This window comes from Salvelinus alpinus, chromosome 8, assembly GCF_045679555.1.
Source record: "Salvelinus alpinus chromosome 8, SLU_Salpinus.1, whole genome shotgun sequence".
Classification (NCBI taxonomy): domain Eukaryota; kingdom Metazoa; phylum Chordata; class Actinopteri; order Salmoniformes; family Salmonidae; genus Salvelinus; species Salvelinus alpinus.
In genome coordinates, this window is record NC_092093.1 from 78,250,970 (window position 1) to 78,262,974 (window position 12,005).

At 43.1% G+C, this 12,005-nt stretch overlaps 1 protein-coding gene across 2 annotated transcripts in view; it reads left to right on the plus strand.

Annotated features, from left to right (window-relative positions):
- mtpap (mitochondrial poly(A) polymerase) overlaps positions 1-11,595 on the plus strand; it is a 32,093-nt gene extending 20,498 nt beyond the window's left edge. For both annotated transcript variants that reach the window (XM_071415158.1, XM_071415160.1), the window contains 3 exons: positions 4,003-4,095; positions 4,208-4,281; positions 9,896-11,595. In XM_071415158.1, coding sequence (XP_071271259.1) covers positions 4,003-4,095; positions 4,208-4,281; positions 9,896-10,234 — 506 coding nt within the window. In that variant the 3' untranslated portion in view covers positions 10,235-11,595. The remainder of the gene's footprint in view (positions 1-4,002; positions 4,096-4,207; positions 4,282-9,895) is intronic.
- Positions 11,596-12,005: the final 410 nt, after the last annotated feature.

The window sequence follows — 12,005 nt, forward strand, 5'->3', positions numbered from 1 at the left end:
CAGCTCTGCACCCCCCGCAGCAACTTGCCCAAGCTCCCCCCCCCCCCACTTCTCCTTCATCCAAATCAAGATAAGTGATGTTCTGAAAGAGCTGCAAAATCTGGATCCCTATAAAATCAGCTGGGCAAGACAATCTGGACCCTCTCTTTCTAAAATTATCCGCCGCAGTTGTTGCAACCCATATTACTAGCCTGTTCAACCTCTTTCGTATCGTCTGAGATCCCTAAAGATTGAAATGCTGCTGCGGTCATCCCCCTCTTCAAAGGGGGAGACACTCTAGACCCAAACTGTTATAGACCTATACCCGCCCTGCCTTTTGTAGTCTTCGAAAGCCAAGTTAACAAACAGATCACCGACCATTTCGAATCCCACTGCACCTTCTCCACTATGCAATCTGGTGCAAACCTCAGTCAGGGTCCAAAACAATATCATAACCACCACAGATAAAAGACAGTACTGTGCAGCCGTGTTCATCGTCCTGGCCAAGGCTTTCGACTGTCAATCACTGCATTCTTATCGGCAGACTCTAGCCTTGGTTTCTCAAATGACTGCCTCGCCTGGTTCACCAACTACTTCTCAGAGTTAAGTGTGTCAAATCAGAAGACCTGTTGTCCGACCTCTGGCAGTCTCTATGGGGGTGCCACAGGGTTCATTTCTCGGGCCGACTATTTTCTCTGTGTCTATATCCATGATGTCGCTCTTGCTGCTGGTGATTCTCTGATCCACCTCTACGCAGACAACATCATTCAGTACACATTGGGCCCTTCCTTGGACACTGTGTTAACTAACCTCCAGACGAGCTTCAATGCTATACAACACTCCTCCGTGGCCTCCATCTGCTCTTAAATTCTAGTAAAACTAAATGCATGCTCTTCAACCGATCGCTGCCTGCACCCACCCGCCCGCCTAGCATCACTACTCTGGATGGTTCTGACTTAGAATATGTAGACAACTACAAATACCTTTGGTTTCTGGTTAGACTGTAAACTCTCCTTCCAGACTCACATTAAGCATCTCCAATCCAAAATTAAATCTAGACTCGGCTTCCTATTTCGCAACAAAGCCTCCTTCACTCATGCTGCCAAACATACCCTCGTAAAACTGACCATCCTGCCGATCCTTGACTTCGGCGATGTCATTTACAAAATAGCCTCCAACACTCTACTCAGCAAATTGGATGCAGTATATCACAGTGCCATCCATTTTATCACCAAAGCCCCATATACTACCCACTGCGACCTGTATGCTCTCGTTGGCTGGCCCTCGCTACATATTCGTCGCCAAACCCACTGGCTCCAGGTCATCTATAAGTCTTTGCAAGGTAAAGCCCCGCCTTATCTCAGCTCACTGGTCACCATAGCAACACCCACTCGTAGCACGCGCTCCAGCAGGTATATTTCACTGGTCATCCCCAAAGCCAACACCTCCTTTGGCTGCCTTTCCTTCCAGTTCTCTGCTGATAATGACTGGAACGAATTGTAAAAATCACTGAAGCTGGAGACTCATATCTCCCTCACTGAGTTTAAGCGTCAGTTGTCAGAGCAGCTTACCGATCACTGCACCTGTACACAGCCCAACTGTAAATAGCACACCCAACTACCTCATCCCCATATTGTTATTTATTTTTTGCTCTTTTGCACCACAGTATCTTTACTTGCACATCATCATCTGCACATCTATCACTCCAGTGTTAATGCTAAATTGTAATTATTTCGTCACCATGGCCTGTTTATTGCCTAATCTTCTACATTTGTACACACTGTACATAGATTTTTCTATTGTGTTATTGACTGTACGTGTGTTTATCCCATGTGTAGCTCTGTGTTGTTTTTGTCGCACTGCTTTGCTTTATCTTGGCCAGGTCGCAGTTGTAAATGAGAACTTGTTCTCAACTGGCCTACCTGGTTAAATAAAGGTGAAATAATATATATATTTTTTAACAGAATTCAATAATATTGGAAAATGTATTGAACTTAATTAGTAGGAAATCAACTGTCTCTCGAACATATTAGACAATTCATTAATTTCCCCAAGTTATTGAACAAAATGCATCAGTGATTCGTTTTTTGTAGCAACTTTCTGAAACGGCACAGGAATGCCTGTGTGTGCGTATGCCGTTAGCGATGATGCTAATGATAACCGTCTTCTGGTAGAGATGGCAACACTTTCTCAAAAACCTTCCCAATTAAATGTTAACTCCAAAGTAGCCTATCTGGCATAATGATATCGTGATTATTTGCATCAATCCAGTGGTCATTTGTTTCGCAGAAACAGTCCTTTCCAAATGTTCTCTTGCTGGTGTGCACTAAATTTCTTAGATTTTTCTCAGGACTCAGTGGTCTCCTTTACACTCATGTGAATTGACTTATATCGATGGGGCTTAATTGAAATGTTTCTTTCAGAAGAAATATAAAAAACATATGCATAACCATGGTAGCAATTGAAAGCGAACTGTTTGGAGATAATGGGGAAATGTATTAGACAAAAGGTGAATGCACGACAGTTGAAGACTGAATACAAACATTACGTTGTTGATTTTAAATGTGTATTTTACATTTACTGTTCTTTTCACCGCATTTGTTCACAACAAAATCCGAAAGTACTCTGGATACATTCAGTAACATGATAAGAATATTCCTGGAAAATGGGGTGTAGGTGCAAAGCGTGTGGAAAGCTGTCAAGGCAAAGGGTGGCTACTTTGAAGAATCCCAAATGTAAAATATATTTTGATTTAACTCTTTTTTTCTGGTTACTACCTGATTCCATGTGTTATTTCATAGTTTTGATGTCTTCACTATTATTCTACAATGTAAAAAATATAGAGAAATCCTTGAATGAGTAGGTGTCCAAACTTTTGACTGGTACTGTATATATATTTGGAAGAATTTAATTTGTTAACTTTTCCAACTATTGTCTTTCTCTCTCTTTTGAGTCAACTACTCACCACATTTTATGCACTGCAGTGCTAGCTAGCTGTAGCTTATGCTTTCAGTACTAGGTTAATTCTCTGATCCTTTGATTTGGTGGACAACATGCCAGTTCATACTGCAATAGCTCTATTAGGTCGGAGGGCATCCTCCGGAAGTTGTCATAATTACAGTGCAAGTCTATGGAAGAGGGTGAGAACCAGGAGCCTTCTAGGTTTTGTATTGAAGTCAATGTACCCAGAGGGGCTCAGAAGCTAGCTGTCCTCCGGCTACACTATGTTGCTACCGTACAGAGTGCTGCTGAGGCTACTGTAGACCTTCATCGCAAAACAGTGTGTTTTAGTATAGTTTTATCTAAAAATGATAACTTTTTTAAATATTTCATTATTTTTATGAAATTCACTGAGGAGGATGGTCCTCCCCTTCCTCCTCTGAGGAGCCTCCACTGATAGCATGTTACTTTACAGCCACTTCGTTCCAATTTAGGCGCTTATTGGTGCCCAAATCAGCCATTTTCAACCCGTATACAGGTATGAGTGTATAGGGTTAAGCATTGTTCTGGACTTAGAACATCCACTTTTGTTGTTTTCTATTAAAGTTTGATTTTGAGACCTAAAACCTGGAAAAACTAAATGGAGAGAACTGAATTTGGGGGGGGGGGGGGAACGGAATCAGGCAAATAATAAAACAGATTTTATGGGTCCCTAATCTTTGTCTTGTTCATGCTGCACAATTCTGGTCCTGAAGGGCCGTGACACTTCTGGTTTTCATCCAGGGACTAATTCAGATCTGGGACACCAGGTGAGTGCAATTAACTACCAAGTAGAAACAAAGCCAGAAGTGTTTTGGCTCTCCAGGACCGGAATTAGGCAGCCCTGGTATTGTTTGTGAACCTCATAGGTGTGTACCGTACATAGACATCTAGTTTATTGTGTGTAATTTACGCTTTCCCCTTTCTCTTATACAAGGCCCTTCATGTGTAATGTGTAATTTGCCTTGTGTGTAGTGTGTCTTACCTTGTGGTATATACCTTATCATTTACCTTATGTTCCCCCACCCCACCCTTTTCTACAAGGCCCTCTAGATAAGAGTGTCATCGAGGGAAACGACTGCACGTTTGTCAGCGACTTCACAAAAATACGACTGCAAGACAACACAGAGACATTAGGTGGGCCCATAGCGTAAATGTGATTCTTTAGTCTTTTATTTCCACATGGAAACAGGTTTCTTCATCAGTATGAATGTGGTGTTTCTTATCACACTCTTGTATTTCCTTTCAGAGCAACTGCTGCAGGAGTTCTTTGAGTTCTACGGAACCTTCGCATTCAACTGCATGTCGATCAATATCAGAAAGGTAACACACAGACACAATGAATGCGCACTAATTGGCAGGAGTCAGTGCCCATTAGTGGGGAGAAACATGCCTTTTATTTTTAAATCTCTTTGAGTTCTGACGGCTACTCAACTTTTACCAGCGCACAGGTTTAAACTTGATATGGTCTAAATCAGGTATTCCCGAACTCCAGGGGTACGCGCAATGCCGTCGGGGGTACGCCAAATAAAAATGTGATTCACATTTTAAAACAAATTGTATATATTTTTTTACATTTTCAAACAGTACATTTATATTATACATTTGGGTGAGGTTTTTATTATTTTTTTATATATTTTTCTTGCCTGAAGAGCCTTGTTTCACTGCCAAAAATGAAATTAAACCATCTAGTGTTCAGTGAAATAACAACACAATGTCAAATACAGGTAGCCTAGTCAAATAATTAACATCCAATCACATTAACCGTTACTCTCTCGCGGGAAACCTTCACTCTTGCGCAGACATTTAGAAACGAAACATGACAATTTGAAAAATAAGCCCCGGGAATTTTGAGGGTGAATTAAGACGACTTTTGAGTAGAAGAAATGTATAAAAGCAACAGACACCATTAATAAGAAGGGGATAAAAGCGTCACATATGGTGAGCTACCGAGTGGCTAGGACAGGCAAGCCCAATACTATTGTGGAGGACTTCCTGCTGCCACGGATATGGCTGGGACAATGCTGGAGGAAAAGGCCCAAAGAAACTATACAGGCAATGCCTTCATCAAACAACACTGCTTCACGAAGCATCAGTGACATGGCAGGAGATGTTTTGAAACAGTTACTGCTTCGCATACAAGCCAGTGAATTCTATGCGTTACAGCTGGATGAGTCAACAGACGTGGCGGGCCTGGCACAGCTCCTGGTATATGTCCGTTACGTTTATGGGGGGTCAATTAAGGAAGACATCCTCTTCTGCAAACCACTGGAAACCAGGACAACATGAGAGGATATTTTAAAGTACTGGACAGCTTTGTGAAATGAAATGGACTCTGATGGTCAAGATGTGTTGGTACCAAAGCCATGACAGGGAGACATAGTGGAGTAGTAACGTGCGTGCAAGCAGTTGCTCCCAACTCCACTTGGGTACTCTACAGCATCCACCGAGAGGGTCTTGCTGCCAACAGCTTGAAAGACGTTTTGGACACTACAGTGAAAATGGTTAACTTTGTTAAAGCAAAGCCCCTGAACTCTTGTGTATTTTCTACGTTATGCTATGATTTGGGCAGCGACCATGTAACGCTTTTACAACATACAGAAGTGCGCTGGTTATCAAGGGGCAAAGTATTGACACGTATTTTTATTGAGAGATGAGTTTAATGTTTTCTTGTCTGACCGCTTGCATGATGAGTTTGTCACACGACTGGCCTATCTGGGGGATTTTTTTATTTTTTATTCTCGCCTGAATGACTCCCCGGAACTACACTACCGGTCAACGGTGTTAGAACACCTACTCATTCAAGGTTTTTTAAATTATATTTTTTACTATTTTCTACATTGTAGAATGATAGTGAAGACATCAAAACTATGAAATAACACATGGAATCATGTAGTAACCATAAGTGTTAAACAAATCAAAATATATATTATATTTGAGTCTTCAAATAGCCACGCTTTGCACACTCTTGGCATTCTCTCAACCAGCTTCAGTCACCTGGAATTAATTTCAATTACCAAGCGTGCCTTGTTAATTTGTGGAATTTCTCCGTTTGAGCCAATCAGTTGTGTTGTGACAGGGTAGGTGGTATACAGAAGACAGCCCTATTTGGTAAAAGACCAACTCCATATTATGGCAAGAACAGCTCAAATAAGCAAAGAGAAATGACAGTCCGTTACTTTAAGACATGAAGGTCAGTCAGTACGGAAAATGTCAAGAACTTTGAAAGTTTCTTCAAGGGCAGTCGCAAAAACCATCAAGCGCTATGATGGAACTGGATCTCATGAGGACCGACACAGGAAAGGAAGACCCAGAGTTACCTCTGTTGCAGAGGAGAAGTTTATTAGTTACCAGCCTCTGAAATTGCAGCCCAAATAAATGCTTCAGAGTTCAAGTAACAGACACATCTCAACATCAACTGTTCAGAAGAGACTGAGTGAATCAGGCCTTCATGGTCGAATTGTTGCAAAGAAACCACACTAAAGGACACCAATAAGAAGAAGAGACACGAGCAATGAACATTAAACCAGAGGATATTTGTCCTTTTGATCTGGAGTAAAAAAAAAAAAAAAAAAGACATTTTAAGTTCCAACCGCCGTGTCTTTGTGAGACGCGGTGTGGGTGAACGGATGATCTCCGCATGTGTATTTCCCACCATAAAGCATGGAGAAGGTGGTGTTATGGTGACACTGTCTGTGATTTATTTAGAATTCAAGTCACACTTAGCCAACATAGCATTCTGCAGCGATACGCCATCCCATCTGGTTTGCGCATAGTGGCCTATCATTTGTTTTTCAACAGGACAATGACCCAACACACCTTCAGGCTGTTTAAGGGGCTATTTTACCAAGCAGAGTGATGGAGTGCTGCATCAGATGACCTGGCCTCCACAATCACCCAACCTCAACCAAGTTGAGATGGTTTGGGATGAGTCGGGCTGCAGAGTGAAGGACAAGCAGCCAACAAGTGCTCAGCATATGTGGGAACTCCTTCAAGACTGTTGGAAAAACATTCCAGGTGAAGCTGGTTGAGAGAATGCCAAGAGTGTGCAAAGCTGTCAAGGCAAAGGATGGCTATTTGAAGAATCTCAAATATAAAATATATTTAAATATGTTTAACACTTTTTTGGTTACTACATGATTCCATATGTGTTATTTCATAGTTTTAATGTCTTCACTATTATTCTACAATGTTGAAAATAGTAAAAATAAAGAAAAAGCCTTGAATGGGTAAGTGTTCAAAAACTTTTGCCCGGTAGTGTATATTCAATGTGCGAGACAAAATTGAGGCTACGATTATGAAGTTGGAGCTCTCTTCTGTCTACAGGACAACACACAGGTCTTTCCATCATTGTATTATTTTTTGTGTGGAAATTAACTCAAGCTTACGGACATTGTAAAATGTGATATAGCGAAGCACCTGAGTGAGTTGGGTGCACAATTACGCAGGTACATAACCAAAACGAATGACACAAACAACTGGATTCGTTATCCCTTTCATGCCCTGCCTCCAGTCCACTTACCGATATCTGAACAAGAGAGCCTCATTGAAATTGCAACAAGTGGTTCTGTGAAAATTGAATTTAATCAGAAGCCACTGCCAGATTTCTGGATTGGGCTGCGCTCAGTTTCCTGCCTTGGCAAATCGCGCTGTTAAGACACTGATGCCCTTTGCAACCATGTGAGAGTGGATTCTCGGCCCTCACTAGCATGAAAACTAAATACAGGCACAGACTGTGTGTGGGAAATGATTTAAGACAGACTCTCTCTAATACAACCCAACATTGCAGAGTTATAACCTGTGGTTATTCACAATTTTCAATGAACAAATAGTTTTATATGTAAGATGGCTAAATAAAGAGCAAAATTATTGATTATTATTATTATTTGTGCCCTGGTCCTAGAAGAGCTCTTTATCACTTTCCCACGAGCCGGGTTGTGACAAACTCACACTCATTCTTACGTTTAATAAATGTATCGTATAGTGTATGTGTGGCAGGTTTACAATGATCCCTGGTTCGAATCCAGGCTGCATCGCATCCGGCCGTGATTGGGAGTCCCATAGGGCGGCGCACCAACTGGCCTAAGCGTCGTCCGGTTTTGGCCGGTGTAGGCCATCATTGTAAATAAGGATTTGTTCTTAACTGACTTACCTAATTAAATAAAGGTTAAATTTAAATAAGTATAAAGCATGTGCGTTCACACACACGGCATTTTGTTTTAATCGGCTTCAACTAGCAAGTCATTCTGTTTCTCCATTCATCCTTAGACATAAGGTGACAGTGCTTCACTGAAAGCTTTAAACAGAAATAACCTCTTCCTTTTAGCTCTAAACAGACTCTTTCACCCCTGTGCCTAATTGCCATAGTTTATAATTGGCTCTGATGGGAGCTAGTGGTCGTAAAGTGTTGTTTGTCGATCACACATCAACATCACACTGACGTCCCTCGGTGCCTGCTAAGACTACAGCCGTCCGAGGACTGTGTGATTGATGGCGGCTCCTCCACCCATCTCTATATGAACCCCATCTCTAGTTCTTCATGCTCAGTAAGCAAAAACAAACGACGCGTTTATTCAATCTTAGACGCGTGTTCATTTGGATACCATTTACCCATTTTTTTGCTTGGTTGCTCATTTTCATTGTTGCTCCTCCTTAGTCTAGAGATATAGTGTAGTAAAGACGTTAACCTGGGGTCAGTCGTGTGTGCTTGTCCCAGGGTCAGGATTGACGTATTGAAGGAAGGCCTGTAGGAAGCGTGGTGGCCATGGCCTTTCAGTAGAGACACCACCATCAATCATCTTTACTGTGTGCCATCTCTCTCCTGTCTCCCTCTTTCTTTCCCTCCCTCTACCTACCATCTCTCCCCCCTCTTCTCTACCTGCTCCACTTCTCTCTCTGACTGATGGCTTTATGCTCCATGGTCATCCATCCCTCCATCCAATGGAGCTGGAGGCTCCGTCTCTCTCTTTCTCTCGCCATCTATCCAGTCAGCCTTTTTTATTTATTTGTTACAACCCCAGGCTTAGATGGGAGTTGGATGTTTTGCAGGCCATGCTTGACCTGAATTCAAATAGCATTTGTATAGTGTCGAATACCTTGTGTGGTTCGATTGAGCCAGACTGGAGTGTTGCACCTTTGGGACTATTCCATTGGTTCCATTTCGTCAGGCAAGCTCGATCGGGCAGCAGCTAAAGCGTTTGAAAGAAAACCAACGCTATTTGAACCCAGGTGGGTATGTCGCATGCATAGAACCTTGGAGGGCTCTGCTTACGTCCCGAATGGCACCCTATCCCCGTGTCAGACACATTTTCCTAAGCAGCAATAGTGTAGCCTTGCTGTCATGCGTGACGAGGAGTTAGCAAGATGGCAGAAACAGATCTAGGACCAGCCTAGTGATGGTGTCAGAGGGTCAGTGGTATGATAGATGAGGCGTGGTGAATCTGTGTCTACCCTGCTGGTGCTGCCCCCAGGCTCGTTCCTCATAGCTAAGCTGACACTGGCTGTGTCCCAGATGGCATCGTATTCCCTACATAGTGCACCACTTTTGACCAGAGCGCTATGGGCCCTGGTCAAAGGTAGGGCACTATATAGGGAATAGGGAGCCATTTAGAACGTAGACACATCCACGTGTTAGCCTGGCCTGGGAAGAGGAGAGGTGTGCCAGACTCAGACCAGCCCGATCCATTCTATATGGGCCCATGTGGCATAGATAACAGCCACAAAACACCTGACCTCACCAGCGTGACCAATAAGATAGATGGACCATGTATAAAGACCAGTTGGTGTTTTGACAGCTCTTTCTCACTTTCACGATCTCGTTCCCTCTTACTTTTTCTCTTTCTCAATCCTTCTTTCTCTCTCCATCTCACGTTTTCTCCTTCTCTCGCTTGCTCTCCTTCAATCTCTTACTTTCTCTTTCTTTCTCTCTGTCTCACAGGGCAGGGAGCAAAACAAACCCGAGGTGTCCCCATTGCACATCCAGAACCCCTTTGAGCCCGCGCTGAACGTCAGTAAAAATGTTAACGGAACGCAGCTGGAGCGCTTCGTGGCGCTGTGTCGGGAGAGCGCCTGGATGCTGCAGCAGCGGGAGTTCAACGTACCGCCCAGAGGCAGCGGTACCGGAAACAACGCCCCCTGGGGCCTGGCAGCGCTCCTCATGCCCTCGGTCTCCCAGGTGGCCGGGGTTAAAAGTCGTAAGAAGAGGAAGAGGGAGCCGGCCAGCGAGAGGATAAAGGGCCTGCTGGAGTCTCTAAAGAACAGGGAGGTGAAGAGCTAGAGAGCGGCCATGCAGTACAGCCCCACTAGAGGTCACTGGTGAGTTCTGGGTCTATGGGTAACAGTGGCTATGTACCCTATCATGGCCGTAAAGAATGGACATGTGAGGACTTGTCCAATTGCTTTTCACACAACTGCAAATAACCGATCAGAGCCAAACCAAGCTGTACTGATATGGCTTGCGCCATGGTTGCTGCAACCTACCTGAAAAGGACAATGTGACAACAGTTTGGTTTTGTTCAGCACGGTAGTGTGAAAAGGGTACCTGTGACCAGATGCTCGTTATAAGAAAGTCCGACTACTCTACATGGCGACGTTTGCACATCGATGTACATAAAGATATGATCGATGTAAAGATCGATGTATATAAAGTTATAGCGTCCGCTGACACCGTTTTCTTTGTATACATTTAGATCAGATGTTTTTTATTAAAGATCCTAAACAGTCATTCTGAAAAGTCATTCTCTCACGGCTGAGTGGGCGGGGAGCTTATATTCATGAGCTCGCCTTGACTGACAGCTCTTTGAAACGCCTATGTCAAGCAACTTGGATGCTGTGAGCAGTGTTGCAGTGAAATTATCTCAATCAAATTTGGTGACACAAAGCAACTCAAACAACATTGAAATTGCATCAATTAGGCCTCCTGAGTGGCGCAGTGGTCTAAGGCACTGCATCGCAGGGCTAGCTGTGCCACTAGAGATTCTGGGTTCGAGTCCAGGCTCTGTCGCAGCCGGCCGCGACCGGGAGACCCATGGGGCGGCGCACAATTGGCCCAGCGTCGTCCGTTTTGCATCATCTACATAATAAAAAATCTATCTGCCATTTTGGCATGTCTCTTATGACGTGGTTCACAGCAACACTGATGGCTGTGTTCACTTGGCGAGCCCTAGCTAGCCAGTAACTAGCTAACACCAGACACAGATGAAAGGGGAAACGTATAAGTATCTTTGCCATAGATGAATAAGGTAAAATCTCAATAAGATTCTGACACCCTACAGTCAAATTTTGGCACCAGTAGAGTAGCTATCGAGCCTCTCTGCAAACACGCCTTCTCTGTTGTTGGTGGTACTTATTTAAATTAGATAAGAGAATATCATGTTACCATTGTTGTATTAAAATTTGTTAAATTGATGTCCCCTTAATAATAAATCTAAGTGTTTGACATGGGGAGGGGACCAGTAACTTTATGATCCAACTTTATCAGTGTAGAAGAAACAGTCATTTTTCATACTTTGATCTGGTTTCCTTCAAATATCATCACATTTCATGAAAAACATCATTTTGACTGTTCATGACCTTGAAATCAGTGTCACAAAATGGACTAAGACTTTTTAATGACAAAATAAAAACGGTTGTGGTCAAGTTTATTGAAATATGTTTGGTGGATGATGAGCAGTATGACAGTCACTCATTCAATGTGCTAAAGGGGTCTGTTATTTCTGGATTCAACTTTCACCATCAACCGTCGAAAAGCAAAGTTTTGCCCCTAATGGTACTCTATTCCCTATATAGTGCACTACTTTTGACCAGAGCCCTATGAAAAGTAGTGCACTACATAGGGCATAGGATGCCGTTTGGGACACCAATGATGCACTCATGCTAGCTTGTTAGTCAAGGCCATATTTAAACACTTAGTCCATACCGTTGGTTGTCCAGTCAGTCTGGAGCAGAGAGGAACCAGCAGTGTGGTTATTTTGTTAAAATGGATTGACCTCTTCCTGGCTACTGGTTAAGCTAACATGTCAAATATGTAGCTAGAGAGTAGGCACATT